At 46.5% G+C, this 16,916-nt stretch overlaps 2 protein-coding genes and 1 pseudogene across 5 annotated transcripts; 1 reads left to right on the top strand and 2 right to left on the bottom strand.

Moving 5' to 3' along the window:
* Positions 1-434: 434 nt before the first annotated feature.
* LOC136498560 (transcription factor PIF1-like) lies at positions 435-2,160 on the bottom strand. 4 transcript variants are annotated; one of them, XM_066494463.1, is made up of 6 exons: positions 2,011-2,160; positions 1,720-1,843; positions 1,562-1,627; positions 1,409-1,474; positions 955-1,215; positions 435-718 (listed from the first exon to the last, which is right to left on the bottom strand). In XM_066494463.1, exons 2-6 carry the CDS (start codon positions 1,804-1,806, stop codon positions 635-637), a joined length of 564 nt encoding a protein of 187 aa, XP_066350560.1. In that variant the 5' UTR covers positions 1,807-1,843; positions 2,011-2,160; the 3' UTR covers positions 435-634. The 4 variants fall into 4 exon arrangements, with proteins under 4 accessions (XP_066350560.1, XP_066350559.1, XP_066350561.1 ...); XM_066494462.1 differs by lacking the exon at positions 2,011-2,160 and having other exon boundaries at positions 1,720-1,981; XM_066494464.1 differs by lacking the exon at positions 2,011-2,160 and having other exon boundaries at positions 435-712; positions 1,720-1,981.
* Positions 2,161-7,936: 5,776 nt separating this feature from the next.
* Positions 7,937-9,535, bottom strand: LOC136496122 (cytochrome P450 76M5-like; annotated as a pseudogene).
* Positions 9,536-11,041: 1,506 nt separating this feature from the next.
* Positions 11,042-16,248, top strand: LOC136496861 (gamma-soluble NSF attachment protein-like). The gene is made up of 9 exons (XM_066492626.1): positions 11,042-11,197; positions 12,430-12,497; positions 12,586-12,670; positions 12,762-12,920; positions 12,996-13,133; positions 14,528-14,606; positions 14,824-14,903; positions 15,012-15,141; positions 15,908-16,248. Exons 1-9 carry the CDS (start codon positions 11,148-11,150, stop codon positions 16,004-16,006), a joined length of 888 nt encoding a protein of 295 aa, XP_066348723.1. The 5' UTR covers positions 11,042-11,147; the 3' UTR covers positions 16,007-16,248.
* The last annotated feature ends 668 nt before the right edge of the window (positions 16,249-16,916 follow it).

Genomic DNA, 16,916 nt, shown 5'->3' with positions numbered 1-16,916 from the left:
AAGTGGTAGCAGAAGTCTTGCTTTTGACTCTTAATTTTCAGTGCAGCAACATACCTGCAGACGCAGAAGAATGGAAGCTGAAAGATTCGCCAAGTTGTGGGGGGAGGATATATTATTCATCTCATTGGATTGGATGCAAACAAAAGTGTCCCTCACATCAAACATGATAATGTGAATTCTCAGTCCCAGAGGCAAAAGTCTCTCTCTCTCTCTCTCTCTCTCTCTCTCTCTCTCTCTCATAGAGAGAATGATAGTTTGGCTATGGCAATACTTTGTGATTGCATGCTGAAACTGCAAATATCTTTGTGACGCACTGGATTTGAACTAGACATGTTCCTCTGACGATCAGAAAACGCAGACAGTAGCACACTGCTGTATAGATAAACACAGACGCCATCTATCAGCCTTTGCATGAACACAACATGAAGGGGAATTGAACGGTGAGATTCAGATTGCAAAATGAGCAGCATCACAGTCACAACGTTTTATTTAATAACACAACTAGCTTGTTAACTACAACACATTCATGGGCTTCTCTCAGGCGAACCATGCTGCAGGTCCCAGACTGAACGCTCTCTTCTGAGTTCAAAGAGTTCAAGGCCGCACGGTGTCAAGTTTTGTCATCAGGAGCACATCACTCCATGAAGTTATACGAGGAACTCCTCCCAGAAATCCAGCCAGTGTTGTGGCTCGTGCTAGCTAGGCCACCCCTCTGTTCCTGAATCAGAGGTAAACTCCTCATGAGGCATGATGAGTAGCTAGCACTGTGCAGGTAAAAGCTGACAGTTTTATCACCTGAACTATATATCCCTGATCTAGCAGCTTAAAATTTCATCTTTCTTTCCAAAAAGAAAAAAATCTTAAATTTTGAAATACGTGAAATAATAGAACAAAAAATAAAGACAAGAAAACGATAAAATTAACTTTGATAGTCATAATGTTTGAACCTCTTACCGGCGTATAAAGTTGCAATTTCGGTGGCCTGAGGAAGTTCTGAGGCGGCTCAGAAGGGTGCAAGTTCTGCATCTGGCTCAAGAAATCCGACTCGACGTTAGATTGTCGCTGGGGGTTGGCTTGAGTTATCTGAAATTGCCGAGGCTGCTGCCCGGAGGGGCGCAACGGAGGCATCTGGGCAGGGTCAGCCGTGATGTAATGCATGTATTGCTGCAGCTCAGGAGGAACCACCGGTGCCATTCCCTTCCCCATGACCAGCATCTATGTGCATATATGACAATGTGATGATCAGAATATCCATGGATGAATTGCATTGGCAGCTTACATCTTCAGACTATACTACTATAGCACCCGTAAGATCTGGAGGCTGAATAAATAAAAACAGGAAAGGATGCAGGAGAGGAAGATAAGAAAAATAACCAACTTGTGCATATGATATGATGTCATTCAGTACCTGAAGCTGTAGCTGAAGGGACTTTAGGTAGTCTATCGCTTCATCTAGCATCGAAACTTTGTCGGTCTGAAACAAGCTATTCTGAGATCAAACGAAAAAAAAGACAGCAGAAGAGGTATGCTGGAATTAAAATTAAGACGAAACACATGTTACCTTGGTGCAGTTTGGAAGAAGCTCCTGTAATGCTTTCAGCTTCTCGTTGATCCTATCCCTTCTCCTCTACAAATGTTCCAAACAAAAGAGATCAAATGCCGACAACTGGTCATGACTCATGATCCGTCCATATATATGCATGATCAATAACAACCTACCCTTTCTGAAAAATTGTGGAACTCAGCAGATCTGCTTCTGCGGATGGTGGGGGGAGTAGACCGTCTTGGAGCACTGCCATCTTCCATGAGCTCTTGACTATCTTGTTCACCAGCTTTCTAGCAACTAGATACGAAATGCATTAAGAGCTAAGAACTTGATTCTGAACAAGAATGATGATCAAACTTTCTTTTAAAAAAAACGGACAAGGGATGATCAAACTTTCTGAAACATATATGAAATGAAAGTAAGAGCAACGGCTGAAAGTTATGTTTCCTCCTTGCAATGCATACCGTTGTTTGCGGTGCCTGCCTTCTACTTGGCTACCTCCATGGCCTCGTCCTCTTATGAATCGATTGAGACTTGCGTGCCTGACTGGTCCAGCCCTAGGCTAGCCTAGAAATGGAGGAGCATGAGAGCTTTCTCGATGACCTGATGGCCTGGTCCGTTCGACCCACCAACCATTGGCCCTGGATAGTATTTATGCCATCTGATTTCTATAAGCTTTTGCGTCATGGCAGGACTTGGTGACTGTACCTATATATATCCTTATCTTTCACCGGCCTTGGAATTTCTTGTTTGGACTGTAACCCGATACCATGTATCTGTTTCTCTGACGGTAGCAAGCCTACGGTTATATGTAGCATGCCCATTTGCATTTGGCCAGTCGTCTCACCTACCTTCCCAGGGAATGGCTCAGACTTTTTCCTTGAGCAAGGAATGGCTGAAACTTGACGTGCAAATAAAGAGACCATGCTGCACCGCAAGTCTGAACCTATTGCTGCTGCAAAGTACTCAAGCACAGTCCTAGTTTGTTCACTAGCCAGTAGGTTTGGAATAAATCAACATGTGGCCTTGATCAAGTTTGAAGACGAACAAGAAAAAGAACATGAAGATTATTATTTCTATGGTTAGGTTCATTTTTCAACCTCCAATTTATACGATAGTTCGATTTCCAACCCTAAACGAACTGGTATCATATTAACAAACGTCGTCCAAATGCCCAAACTGTACAAATTTAGTTATTTGACTAGTTTCAAAGGTGCGTTTCTATTTCTAAAAAAGGAAAAGGTTCAAATTACTACGTCCAAATATCTCTTATGTCCATATAACCCTCAAAACTACATTTGATTTAGTTTACTTCCTTAACTATTTTAGTCAGTCCAACATACCTTTTAACAAGATTTTTCTTTTTCATTTATCTACGTACAAGTTGAATTTTAATTTCAAAATGTGAGGTGATAGTGGAAGCCATAAATTATTTTAAAAATACATTATGAATTATATCATTATGCTTAATACAATTATGTATTTCTAGTGTTAATTTATATTATATGTCCTAACCAGTCAAAATAATGATATAAATTTAAGACATATTATTTGAACATAAACTATGGTGCTAGCTATCCCCTCATAAATTTTGAAAATTAAAAATCAACTTGAATATGTAAAAACAAAATAGACAAATATTGTTGAGGGGTAAGCTAGACCAACTAAAATAATCGAAGGAAATAAAATGAATCAACGATAGTTTATGGGGTTATCTGGACATAGGTCATACATAAGAGTAGTATTTTGGACTTTTCCCTTCTAAAAATAATAAAAATATTTTTTAATATTTTTAAAAAGTAACTATTTTATTTGAAATCAGCAAAATATGATACTATACCATTTTTCTATAAATGTTATCTATGTTGGTGCTTTATTTGTAGTTATTTCGATCTTATTTGTTTAGTATGCAAATAAATCCAAATAGAAGATTGATATATATAGATAACATTTTTAGGAGAAAAAAATTGGTGCTAGTTTAATATTTTTTATAATTTTAAATAAATTAGTTATCAATTATATATATAAATTATAGACCTAATTTTTATTATTTAAAAAAATAGAATACCATCTTTGAAACCAGACCAATTTTGACATTTGGAAGGCGTCCTACCTGATTTCGTAATTCGGCCTTAAAAATTGGACCGACATGCAAGTTGAAGATTGAAAAATAAAATTGTTAGAAAAACAATAATCCTAACTGGTGTATAGACTTTCATAATTTTTAACTACTAAAAAGGATTTGTTAGAAAATAGGATAGAGTTTTGAAATGAAAGAGCGAGCTTGATCTTCATAATGTATGGTTATGGAGAGCAAAAACGCTAGAGAAATGAGGGCATGATACCAAAAAACTTGATAATTCCTATAGATGGCTAGACGGGCTCGACCTAAAAAAAGCACGACACAAGCCCCGCACAGCATGGCACGGTCGTAGTGTCGTGCCTAGGCCACGCCTCGCCCTGCAGGGCTATCACAACATAGCACGACTAAAGGGGCTGACACAATGCCATCCTAATCGTTGATCAGCCATTTGATGTCTTGCGTCCTCCCCAGACCATTGGATTTAGTCCATTACAAACTCTAGCTGTAAAATAAACATCCTCCTCAACTTTGAATTTTTCCCCAATCCCAAACCGCCACTCCCAGGTCGCCGCTCCCCGCTCCCGACTCCCTCATGAGGCTTCTCATCGGCCGATGCTTCTGCATCCTCCCTCCTACGGCTTTCTTCCTCTCGGCTTCCGCCGGTGGTCACCTCTCCCCAAGCGGCGGCCCTCCCTCTCACCCTGTTTTCATGTCTCAGCCTTTCCTAGCTCCCTCTCGTCATCCTAGGCTCCCTCAACAACGATGGTGCAGCGCAGTGCAGCGGATCCAACAGCGGTGGTGAGGCATAGGGGCCCTAGCTGTGTGGCGCATCGACTCCGGCAATAGCAGCGGCCCAGCTCCACTCATGCCGAGGCTGGCATGGGCTACCATGCCCACCGTACTGGCACAGTGACACAACACGGCATGGCACATCATGGCTAGAGAGTGTGCCTAATCGTGTCGTGCAAGGTCCGCGCTGTCCATTTGGCCATCTATAATACTAGTTGTGTGTTTGTTTCTGCTCTCCTAAGAATTGAGCTGCGTGTACGTAGCTACAGTCACCAAATGTCAGGTTCACCACCCAATGTGTGATTTTGTACATCATTCGCAAACACCTTGTTGCATATATGTCAATCGAGAATTAGATTTTTAACTCGAAACAAACACGCCCATTGGTAACTCATAGGAGTGCACTTGTAGTGGTAACTCCAATCCTAGTTGATTGTAGCTCCTATGGTACAGAGGATGAGTGAATTAGTATATTGAAGTGTGAGCTCATGGTTTCTTATCTACAAACTTTTTTTTAAAAAAAAAATTCTTGTCAATCTCTAACACTGTGCATGTGGCTTTCACAAAACACACGCGCGCTAGTGGCGGATCCAGAATTTTAAAGTGTAAATCGTTATGCCGCGCCATCACGTCTATATCACCGGCTGCTCGTTATGCCGCGCCATCACGTCTGTGCCCGTATACATATCATGTCATTCTGGTTGACAGCCTAAGGTTTAAGTGTAAATTAAGATTTAAATGATGCTTGAGGATTAAGTGTAGGTGAGGACGATAGATGCACACAATTCCCGTGCATGCACCCATGTGTGATTGAGAGATGAGGATCCTAGTTGACCCATTGACAAATGACAATTTAGGGTCTCTTTGGCACGGCTTATGCCGGCTTCGACTTCATTTATTTTGCGTAAATCGAGGCACTGTGGCGTGAAGCTGTTTTGTAAGCCAGGATTAAAATGAACTAGAAGCCGGGAAAAGCCAGTTTTTTCTGGCTTCACCGGTGAAGCCGTTTTGGATGAGCCGTGCCAAAGGGAGCTTTATATGGGCTTAACGATAAGCTACACGCTTTTGATATGTAAATAGCAAGAAAATGATGAAAAATGAAATACAACTGACATATATATGTATGCTTGATATGTGATTTGGTAAATTTGTTGGGTATATTTTCGGGAAGACCCGGACACCTATACCGGATCTGCCCATGACGCACGCTGCATGTGGCAATGCAAACAACCAACGGCCCATGCACTGTTCACGAAAAGACCCTCGGCAAGCAGCGGGCGGATGGCGAAGCATAAAGTGCAACCAGATAATCCAATCTCCTCCACCCCACAACACCCCCCCACCCACCCACCCACCCCAGCTAGGGACATAGAGAGAGAGAGAGAGAGAACTACTACCCTGTAGCTGGCTACAAAATAACTTATTCTATAGTCACTTTGAGTTATGATAATTACTATGTTAATTTACGAGATTATAGTAACTCCTTACTAAGTGGTTTAATATAACGTTATGGTAAATATATTATATAAGTATATTCAGTATATAGTATATTTAGTAGCCAGCTACAAAATAAGTTATTCTGTAGCCACCTCCATTTACGATAATTTTATATATAAATTTACGATAATGTCAATACATATTTACGATAGTTGGGTTACTATAACACATGTGGATATTTACCATAATGTTATAGTAAACCACGTAGTAAGGAGTTACTATAATCTCATAAATTAACATAGTAATTATCGTAACTCAAAGTGGAAATAAATTATTTTGTAGCCATAGTAGTTATATATATATATATATATGTGTGTGTGTGTGTGTGTGTGTGTGTGTGTGTGTGTGTGTGTGTGTGTGTGTGTGTGGCCGGAGGGAAAGGGACCCTCCACGACAGGCCCATGCATGCACGCCGACGCCGGCGGCATGGCGAGGCCTCGGCAGGCGCAGGAAGGGAACAAAGGAGGCAGTCACCGCCATGTCGCTGCTTTCGTAGCCCAACCCAAGATGCATGCAAGCGCAGGCTGCATGCGATAAATAACGTAGGCCTAGAGTAGCTAGACCATAGGACTAGGTATAGGCTAGGGCGCCCAGGTCTCGTGCAAAGATCGCCGGGTCAGAAGCCCGTCAGAGCGCATGATCTGATCATCTGATGGTGTGGGTGGCGCATGTGTGCGTGCCGGTGCCTGCCTGCGTGCCAGGTTCGGTGACCACCACCGGCGGCTCCGAGCCACTGGCTTGGCTTCATCCACCAACTGTCCTCGCCCGCCCGTCAGATCCGTGCGCTGGGAATCCGCGTGCCACCACATGCATGGGCACGCGCTTACGCTTCACCCCGTCGCGGGCTGCTCTGCTCGTCGAATCGGCGGTCAGTTTGGAGGCTGCAAACCTGATGCGACGTCGCCGTCGGGTTTGATGCAGAACTCGTGCGCCTGTAGACTGCTCGATCTGCCGCCACGGTGTGGGCTGGCTGGCAGCCATGGCTGGGGAGGGACGCACGCGTGCGACGAGAGAGCGCACGCTCTCTGACTCCCACTGTCCCACCGCGGCGGCTGTTTGATGGATGGACGGACGGGCGCGCACGCGGAAAGACGCGCGCAATACTCGTGGACGCACCACACCGAGAACGCCTGGGCGAGGCCAGAGGAACAGGAACAGCATTGGCGCATTGCCACGTGCTCGGCGGACACAGCGGCGCGGCCCGCGGGGGAGGGAGAAGGAGGGCGTCCCAAAGGCGCCTTCTTCGTGCCCATGCACTGCCGCTGCAACGGCTTCGTGCGCGGACAGATCGGCGTCGGCGTCAAGGAACCTCGATCGCGCTCCACGGCACGCTAGTATGTGCTCTGTAGCAACCGCGGCCGCTCGCCCATCGTCCTCCTCCCGGTTTCTTGACGCTGCCCTACGTCCTTGCTCCATCATCGAGGTGCTGGACTAGTCCGCGCTAGGGACGTACGACAGCGAGCTTACGGTAGTGGCGACGACGACGACCCCGAGAAGCTCCGCCGCGCTGCCATGCAAGATCGGCCACCAGCAAGGACGTCGGCCTATCCTCGCACAGGTCGTCGACAAGGACGCCGTCGCCACCATGCAGGAGCTGCTCCGCGTCATCCTGCAGCTGGCCCAACCAGGCGCTGCCCAGCACGTCACATATACGACACACGACTACACGAGACACGGCGGATCGAGGAATTTACAAGACTAGAGCCAAAATTAACTCAGACAATATATACGTTATGTTTTGAGAAGAGTAAAATACATCGGAGGTCCATTAACTTTTGGTGAAGTGTCATCTAGGTCCATCAACTTTGAAACTGCATGTTTGGGTCCATTAACTTTCGTTTTGTGTCATCTAGGTCCATCAACTTTGACTCATGCATTTTTGGTCCATGAACTTTTAAAATGGTTCACTGCAGGTCCACGCATGCATGCACGCACGTTGACTTTTTGCATCGGTGGAGCCATGCCTGCACTCGCCGCCGTCGCTCGTCTACCGGGCATGCATGTGTGTTTTCCTGCTCGGATCATGACAGGGTTAGTGCTTGCACGGCCTTGAGCGGCGTGACCATGCTAAGCGACGTGCCGAACCGGTCCGTGACGTCCACGTCGGCCGGCTGCATCCCCTCGGGTAGCCTCCACTCGAAGGCGTGCAGCATAGAGGCCAGGAGCAGCGTCACCACCCTTGTCGCCATGGGCAGGCCCAGGCACTCCCTCCACCCGGCCCCGAACGGCATGAACTCCAGCCGCCCGTCCTTGCTATGGAAGTCCACGTCCATGCCCACAAACCGCTCCGGCACAAACTCCTCGGGCCGTGGCCACGCCCCTGGGTTGCGCATGATCGCCCACAGATTGATGATCACCTTGGTGCCGGCGGGCACCGCGAAGCCGCCCACCTCCGCGCCGTTGGCCATGGCCTCGTGCGGCATCAGCAGCGGGCTCGGCGGGTGCAAGCGCATGTACTCCATCACTACGGCTCAGAGGTACGGTAGCCTGTCGATGTCCGACTCATCCGGGTGAGGCTTGGAGACCAGCGCGTCCCGCAGCTCTTCACGGACCTTGCCCATCACGGTCGGGTGCCAGAGCAGCTCGGCCATCGTCCACTCCACCGAGATCGTGTTTGTGTTCGTCCCGGCGGCGAAGAGATCCTGCGCATGGATGGAAAAGTAAAATAAATGCTCCTGGCTGATTAGTTGAGAGTATCAATTCCAAGCGAGCTGATTGCTCACGTACCAAAAGAAAAGATTCGATCGTTTCAAGGCTGAGTTGATCCGCCGAGTGAAGCTGAAGCAACACATCCAGGAAATCATTTTTCCTGTCGCCGTCGCCTGCGCTCAGACGGCGGCCGATGATAGGGTCGAAGAAGTCGTAGAACTTCCTGATGTGCTCGGCGGTGCGCCGGCGGCGGCCCTGCAAGTCGAGCACGGAGAGTGCAGGGAAGAGGTCCGACAGGTTGGGCTTCATGACTTCCTCCACGGTGTTCCTGACCAGCGTCTCCAGCTCCTGCACGCGGTCGGAGCTCAAGTCCACTATGTCCTCGGAGAAGAGCACGTTGGACACGAGGTTGAGCACTCCCGAGAACAACACGCGCCACACACCCGGCGCGGCAGCTGAGGCAGCGGACGAGCTCGCGAACCTTCTCCTCCCCCACGGCGTGCGTCGCGTTGAGCCCGCGCGCGGAGAAGAGGTGGTTGGTGCACACGGCGCGGAGCCGCCTCCAGAGCGGGCTGGTGCCAGGGAGCCACAGGATGGAGCGCTCGTGGTTCCCGAGCGCGCGCGCGGCGTCAGTGACCGACCGCCCCGCCAGGAGGTGGTCGTACCTGTGCAGCACGTCGCGCGCGGCCGCGGCGGTGGAGGCCACGACGACGTGGGTGCTGCTGCCGAGCCACAGGGACATGACGGGGCCGTGCGTCTCCGCGAGCCGGGAGAGCACCTGATGCAGCCCACCGTTGAGGTTGTGTATGTTGCCGAGAAATGGCAGCGCCGCGGGGCCCGGCGGCCGCCGTGCTGCCTTGCCGGAGATCCTCCTCTTCGGTTCATTTTTTGGTGGAAACGAGCAGTTTGTAGAGGACACAGGTGGAGAGTGCTACGCTGCAGATGAGCCATGGTAGGGTCGGAGCTTCCATTTTCATGGTATGTTGGATAGACGATGGTGTTCGTTAATGCATGGTCCTATACGGTAGGGTTAGTGCATTTCGGCCCGGCTAAGCGGCCCTGTCATGATTCGAGCAGAAAAACACACATGCATGCTCAGCAGACGAGCGACGGCGGCGAGTGCAGGCATGGCTCCACCGATGCAAAAAGTCAACGTGCGTGCATGCATGCGTGGACCTGCAGTGAACCATTTTAAAAGTTCATGGACCAAAAATGCATGAGTCAAAGTTGATGGACCTAGATGACACAAAACGAAAGTTAATGGACCCAAACATGCAGTTTCAAAGTTGATGGACCTAGATGACACTTCACCGAAAGTTAATGTACCTCCGGTGTATTTTACTCTTTTGAGAAATAGCTGGAGTAAACTAATAAAGCTTTAAATTGATATATAGTTAAGAAGTCCGTCTATCTCGATTCGAGTGTTTGAGAGGGAGGTAGCACCCAATTTTGTTTTGTACTAGTCTTCCTCCTCCCCTTGCCCGTCGGCCCCCGCCCCGCCATTGGTATTGTTCATCTTCTTCCTTGCCACAAATCACAAATCATAAGAAACATTTTTTTTATAAAAGGACAAGGACAAAAGTTGGGGGAGAGGCTCGTCGGAACCCTAGCCACCGCCGCCGCCGTCTTCGTCTCTGGTGGCCTGGTGGGCATAGATCCAGGAGGAGGAGGAGGAGGAGGAGGAGGAGGAGGAGACCGCCTACCTCGTCGGCGCCGGAGCCACCGAAACCCGCCGCCGCCGTCGCCGCAGGGGAGAGAGGGAGGAGCTGTGTGGGGGTTGGGAGGGGCGCGCGGTGCCATGGCGGCGCGAGAGTGGCGGGGAGGCAGTCGTAGTCCTCGGGACCACCAGGGAGAGGAGAGGAGAGGGGAGGGGAGGGGAGGAGAGATCGGATGTCCCAGCGAGCTACACATGTCAAATCGCAGGGCCAAAAAATCGTGCGTGGGATGGAGGGAAATGCGCGAGTGTTGTTTAGCATTCTTCTCTGTTCGTTTCGCTGAAATTTGGTTGATGCTGCTGCTTATGCGGATTTGTTGTGAGAGGAAAATACCGTTCCTTGAAAAGTACGCTGAAGTAGTGCTGAAAAACAAGACGAAGAACATATAGCATTGGCCTTGTACAAAATTAATTTCTAGTGAAGATTAGTTGTATTAAACCTCCCTTTTCCTCATTAGCAGCAACGAGCACAAGTACTACTAGTACTTCACGGCACTCCAGATCTTAGAATGAGACACATTAATTATGATTTAACTTTCATTTAAGATTAATCCAATTGAAGATAAGCTAAGTTAAAAAAAATGAAGATAAGCTATAGGAAGGATAGGAAATTAGGGAGAAGAGAAAAACCTCGGACTTCTACTACAAGCACAAAGCAGGCTTTTATTACGCTGTTGTACATAATTAGTCCTGGGCCGGGGCTAAGGGCCCAACTAATTGGGACGGTGGATTGACGCTGCGCGAATCTCGACGAACTGCCAGTTCCCGTCCTCATCCAGCGGAAGGCAGCTGTGCCAGCTCAACTGCTCGCACCCGCAGGCGTGGGAATCTGGGCAGCGAGCGGAGAAGAGGAGGCTGCGCTCTCGGCCATGGCGAGCTCTTCTGACCCCGACAAGCTCATGAGCAAAGCCGACAAACTGTGAGCCCTGCGTTTCTCTTATGCCGCCTGCAGTTTCCTTCGAGTTCTCCTGCTTCGTTTGACCCGCGACCGACCCGATTGCTGTTACGCGTGTGTTCTTTTAGAATGGGGATTTCATTTCGTTTAGGTCGACAAATCGAGCTGTCTGGGCCTGTAGTACATCGAATTAGATCCCACCGATTTGTAATTCTTAGCCCGATCGTGTCGAGCTTTTGTGTGGATGTATCTTGAGCGATCAGGGAATTCCTAGATCTAGTCATGGCGTCTTGCTGTCAGACGAAGTTTCAAACTTCATCCAAAGGCATAGCGTTGGTTTCGGGATCTTGCATACGAACTGATCTCAAGTGATTGGTAGGGTAAGCTTCAACCTTCGAGTAGTAGTTATGTAGGCTTGAAGGAGTTCCCCTACAGCCCTACCTACTTGCGGGTTCACTTTAAGAGGGCTTATCAGCTCCCCTGGTAACTTGGTTTTATGCTAATTTTGTCGAATTTTGTTCAGGGGCATGCCAAATCTGCACATAAAGGCAATAAAATGGCAATTTCGTTTAGATCCAAAATGTGGGGGGATTCTTGATGTTACACTCCCCTAGATGATTAGATCATATTGCATTACCTTTCTATTTTTGACACATATGCAGACATGGGTGAATGCGTACCATTCCTTGTGGTAGACTATGCCACTTCAGCAATGGCTATGCGATGTTGCTTCAAGGCCTTGTAAGTGCATTGTTTGGGAGTATATGCTGTGCCGAATCAACCTTATGTAGATTTTAGTTTGGACCATTCTACACTTTATTCAAATGGTACATGACATGACAAACAAAAGCACCTTGTGTCCTTGTCTTGCATAAAAGTTGACCTCTCACTGGCCCTTGGCTCTACAAGATTTATTAGTTCATTCAAAACGGATACCTGGATGTACACTGCTTGAACAGGGAACCTGTCAAATGGGTTGGGGGGTAATGGAGCTGCTTTTCAATAGGTTCAGAGTTTTTTTTTATTTCCTTGTACATGGCAATATATCAGTATGGTCAGATCTTTACCATTAAAAAAAAATTATTTTCTTATAGTGTGTGATTGACTGCTGTATAGTATGTCTGCTGATTTTCCTGCTTTTACTTCTATTACTTTTCTCAATGTGACACCGAAAAGGGTCTTGTTCCAGCAACCTATAATTGACTCTACGTAAAGCATGTTCCCTCAAAATTTCTTGAATATACACATTTTTGCAGAACAAAATTGAGTTTTACAAGGTGGAATGCTGATTGGAAAAGCGCCACTTCCTTGTATGAGCAAGCTGGTCGGTGACTTTTACCATCCTTCTCATTTTTCTTGATAGTAATTTGTTCACTGGGGAGTATATAAGTGAAATTCATTTCTTCTTTAAGCAATTGCATATAGGTTCAGAAAGGACAATGAGAAAGCAAAAGATGCATTTGAGAAGGCCTCAAAAGGACAGGAAATGATCTCCTCGTATCCTTTGGAAATTTCTATGCAGTTTCCGTATTTTTAATCTGTCATATCATTATACAGTTACCTAGTGTACCCTTAGCTAATGTCATAGACCATGGGATGCTGCTAAGCATATGGAATCTGCTGCTGCTTTAGCAAAGGAGCTTGGACGCTGGAATGAAGTATCGGATTTCTATCACAGAGCTTCAGAATTATACCGTGAATGTGGAAGGCCACAACCTGCATCTGACGCTCTAGCAAAGGGTGCCAGGTAAATTTAAATGGCACCTCTTACAATTATGACATTATGGAAGCTTATGTTCTAAACATAATATTATATAATCAGTGCCTTGGAGGAGAAATCTCCAGACGAAGCCATTAAAATGTATGATGAGGCTTGTTCAGTTCTAGAAGAAGATGGGAAGGAACAGATGGCTTTTGACTTGTATCGTGCTGCAGCAGCTTTGTACATCAAGATGGAGAAGTAAGATCACCTTGATGCTTGCTTATATTAATTTCAATCTATAACCTCACCTTTGTATCTATGTGCTATCTCATTCATGTTTTCCTTGGAACATTTTGATGTTCATTCTTCATTGTTCTTACCTACGTTACACGGATACGTGGCTGAGGGAGCGTATCGCGTATCGGATACGTTTCCGATACGGATATACGCGTCGGACACGCTCCCAATACGTATCTGTGCAGTATCCGATTTTTTATTAATTTTGCAATTTTTGAGTACGCCTGTGGATACGTATCTGTATTTGGGATACGGCCCAGCCCAACAAAAACAATGTCTCCCCGATGCCCTAGCCCCCGACGCTCGCACCTCGTGCGGTCGCGCCGCCTCCGGCGAACGCGCGCATGGAATGCTCATCGATCACCGGCGACGAGCCTCCGCCCCTGCTCACCGGCCGCCGGCGACGAGCCTCCGCCCCCGCTCGCTGGAGACGAGCCTCCGCCCCCGCGCACGGCCTCCTGCGTACATGTGCGCCGCCTCCTGCGCAGGGATGCAATAGGTGGCCTCTCCAAATTTTGGCGCGAGGCGAGGCGAGCGGCAGGACGAGGAGGAGGGAAGCGGAAGCGAGCGAGGGAAGGGAAGAGATGGGAGTAGTAGCAGCAGTAGAAAATCCTGCGACTCGGGTGCGTGCGTGTGCGCGTGTCCTTGCGGACGTCAAAACCTCACAACCGCATTGGATTCCGACAAGGTCCCGCGACCGCCGCACCGACCTCCCGCCCGCCCCGCATCGCTGACACGTGGGCCCTCCACGTGGAGGGCCGGGTGTGGACCCCGAGGACGAGGGAGACGTTACGCGGGCGCTCGCGTTCGTGTTTGTGTGTGCGGCTTTGTTTTTTTTGTTTCCCCTCCTCGTCTTCCCTTTCCGCCGCTGGCGCCGGGGACTCTGGCTTGGGTGTTGCTGGCACTAGCTAGTGCTAATCCTAGCATAGTATCCGTGGGCTGTGACTACCAGCCACAATCTCAACAGAGAACAGACATTAGGATTTTCTGTGACTCAAGTTTTAGACTTTCACAATTTTAATTTGTATTATTATTTATTTATTAAAAAAATAGTAAAACGTATCCGCGTATCATGTTTTCTAGAAAATTGCCGTATCCGCGTATCCGTATCCTTCCGATACCGATACGCGTATCCGTATCCGTGCTGCATAGGTTCTTACATGTGAAGTAAATGACACCTTGAATGTTTTGAATATACATTAAGGGCCTAAAGTGACACCTTGAATTGTCTTCTGAACCTAACACCTAGGAACTCTCGTATACTGATAGGTTTGCATGTTCTTATCATTTAGCATTGCAAGTAACTTTTAACATGACCGTCTTACAATTCTCCCCCATCTTTGTCCATTGGACAGATATTCAGATGCTGCTTCCTTCTTTTTAAGACTTGGTTCAGCTGCCGATAAGTGCAATGCCATCAATAGCCAATGCAAGGTAATCTTTGTTTTTTTCTAACTGATAACTGAAATGTGCTTACATAATTATTCAGAAACTCCATGTGTATTATTGAATTGAGAATTTTACAAACTAGCACATTATATTTGTATCTTGCTGCTTTGTCTGTGATCATGTCTTGAAAACAAAACTTGCTTAGTCATGAATGTCTTGAACACAAAACTTGTCTGATTCAAAATTTGTTTCTGGCATTCAGGCTTATCTGAGTGCGATCATCATCTATCTTTACGCACATGACTTTCAGCAAGCTCAGAAATGCTACAATGACTGCTCAGAGTAAGTTGTACATTGGTGAAACTTTGTATAATAATATTTGTGCCATGTGCTACTTCCCCCCATCAAACCATGAAGCGTAAAGGAAAACTTTTAATTATCGTTTAACAGGGTTCAAGCCTTCCTCAATAGCGACCAGAATCGATGCGCAACAAAACTATTGTCTGCTTATGAGGAAAGTGATGCTGAAGAAATCAAACGCATTGCTCAATCAAGTGCCTTCAATCACCTTGACCATGTGGTAATTATTTTCATTTCCTCTATAAAAAGCAATGCATGCTGAATTGTATCAGCAATGGTATACTCCCTCTGTCCCTAAATGTCTGTCGTTTTCGTTTCCCGAGAAACAACTTTGACTAAATATATATTAAAAAGTATTAATATTTATGATACATAATTAGTATCATTGGATAGATATTTGAATCTAGTTTTTTAATAAATTTATTTGGAGATAGAAATGTTGCACGTATTTTCTATAAATCAAGTCAAAGTTATTGACACGCAAATCGTGGCAACTAACATTTAGGGACGGAGGGAGTAGTGTCTAAATGGATCAGAAGTTGCCATCTGGTGTTGCATGTCCATAAAATGGCGAACAAGGAGCTGAGAATATCATTTGTAGAACCTGTTCTCTTTCTAATCTCCATATACACAACGCTTCTTGAATCTATTGGGAAGTCATGCTGCATCGTGTAGTGATGTGCACAAATGGTGTATCTTCCGTTTCTGATGTTCACCGATTTCAGCAGTGATGTGCATGGAGCCTTCATTATTCATAGAACCAATATTGTGAGAAAAGAAACCCTGATTAACTGTATTTCCGTTTAGCGCTTCTGCACTTGTCTTACTACCGCATCATCAATCGTCCCATATATTCTCTAGTCTAGAACAGTTTGCATTCACTCTGATGTAATGTTTGCCTGGCTGATTGTATTTCTATATTACTTGGTTGGTGCCTGTCTATGCTTGGGATTTGTGGTGACAGTTGGTTCCGTACATTAATGCAGGTAATTAGGCTTGCACGGAAGCTACCGACAGGTGATCTACATGCCATTAAGAAAGCTGATGATGGCGAGGAATCCTTGGACGAGGATGACCTGACTTAAAACGATCTCCTGAGCCAAAAGGTGCAGAGAGCAAACGAGTGAGGGGACACTCATAGTTTGCCATCAGTGATTGGGAACAGTTGTAAAAAAGAAGTTATGCGAGTTACATACTAAAAACTTGTGGGCAGCATTCCCGCATCTATATCTATAACATGAAATTTGTAGGGCTCAATCTGCTGTATCTGTAGTGGTTGTTTGGTGTTACCGAGACTTTATTGATAAGTTTATGGTGCCCTGTGCTATATGATTCTTGCAAATCCAGCATGATGTATAAGTTGGACAAGCATATACATCTGCAGCTGTGCAGTGAGCTAGTGACCCAAGTGGCCCATGCTTCCCTCGGAAGTAGGCCTGGACATTCGGTTACTTCGGTAAAATCGGTTGCCAAGAATTTCAGTGGCGAAATGGTAACTGAATTCAGTTAATTAGACCATGTTCACTGTGCCACCATATAAGCTAATTATGGGCTAATTAGGATTAATAGACTTGTCTCACCAATTAGTCATCGCTTATGCAATTAGTTTTGGTATTAGTTCACATTTGGTCCTTCTAAATAGCTTCTAAACATAGTGCTAATTTTTAGCAGGTTCAGTATTTTACTGCCGTGCATAGTTATGACTGCTTACTGGTTTGTGGTTACAATGTAGCATAGCATCAATAGATACGAACAGCAGACATGGATTAATTAAGGTCCGTGGAACATCAACGAAATGCTCTGGGACGAAGTATTACGAGATGCAAACTCCGATTATCTCAAAAGCACAACCTCTCTGACGCGTAGTTTGTTACACCACACAACACAAAATGCAAGGTAGCTAGAGACCACGAAAGGTACATGACAAAGACATGTGAACGTGGCAACTTGTTCGGCTCATGAGCAGGAGCCGCCCCGAGCCGCACCCATGATTAG

This window comes from Miscanthus floridulus, chromosome 12 (genome assembly GCF_019320115.1).
Source record: "Miscanthus floridulus cultivar M001 chromosome 12, ASM1932011v1, whole genome shotgun sequence".
In the NCBI taxonomy this organism is placed as follows: Eukaryota; Viridiplantae; Streptophyta; class Magnoliopsida; order Poales; family Poaceae; genus Miscanthus; species Miscanthus floridulus.
This window is presented reverse-complemented; position numbering and strand designations above follow the sequence as displayed.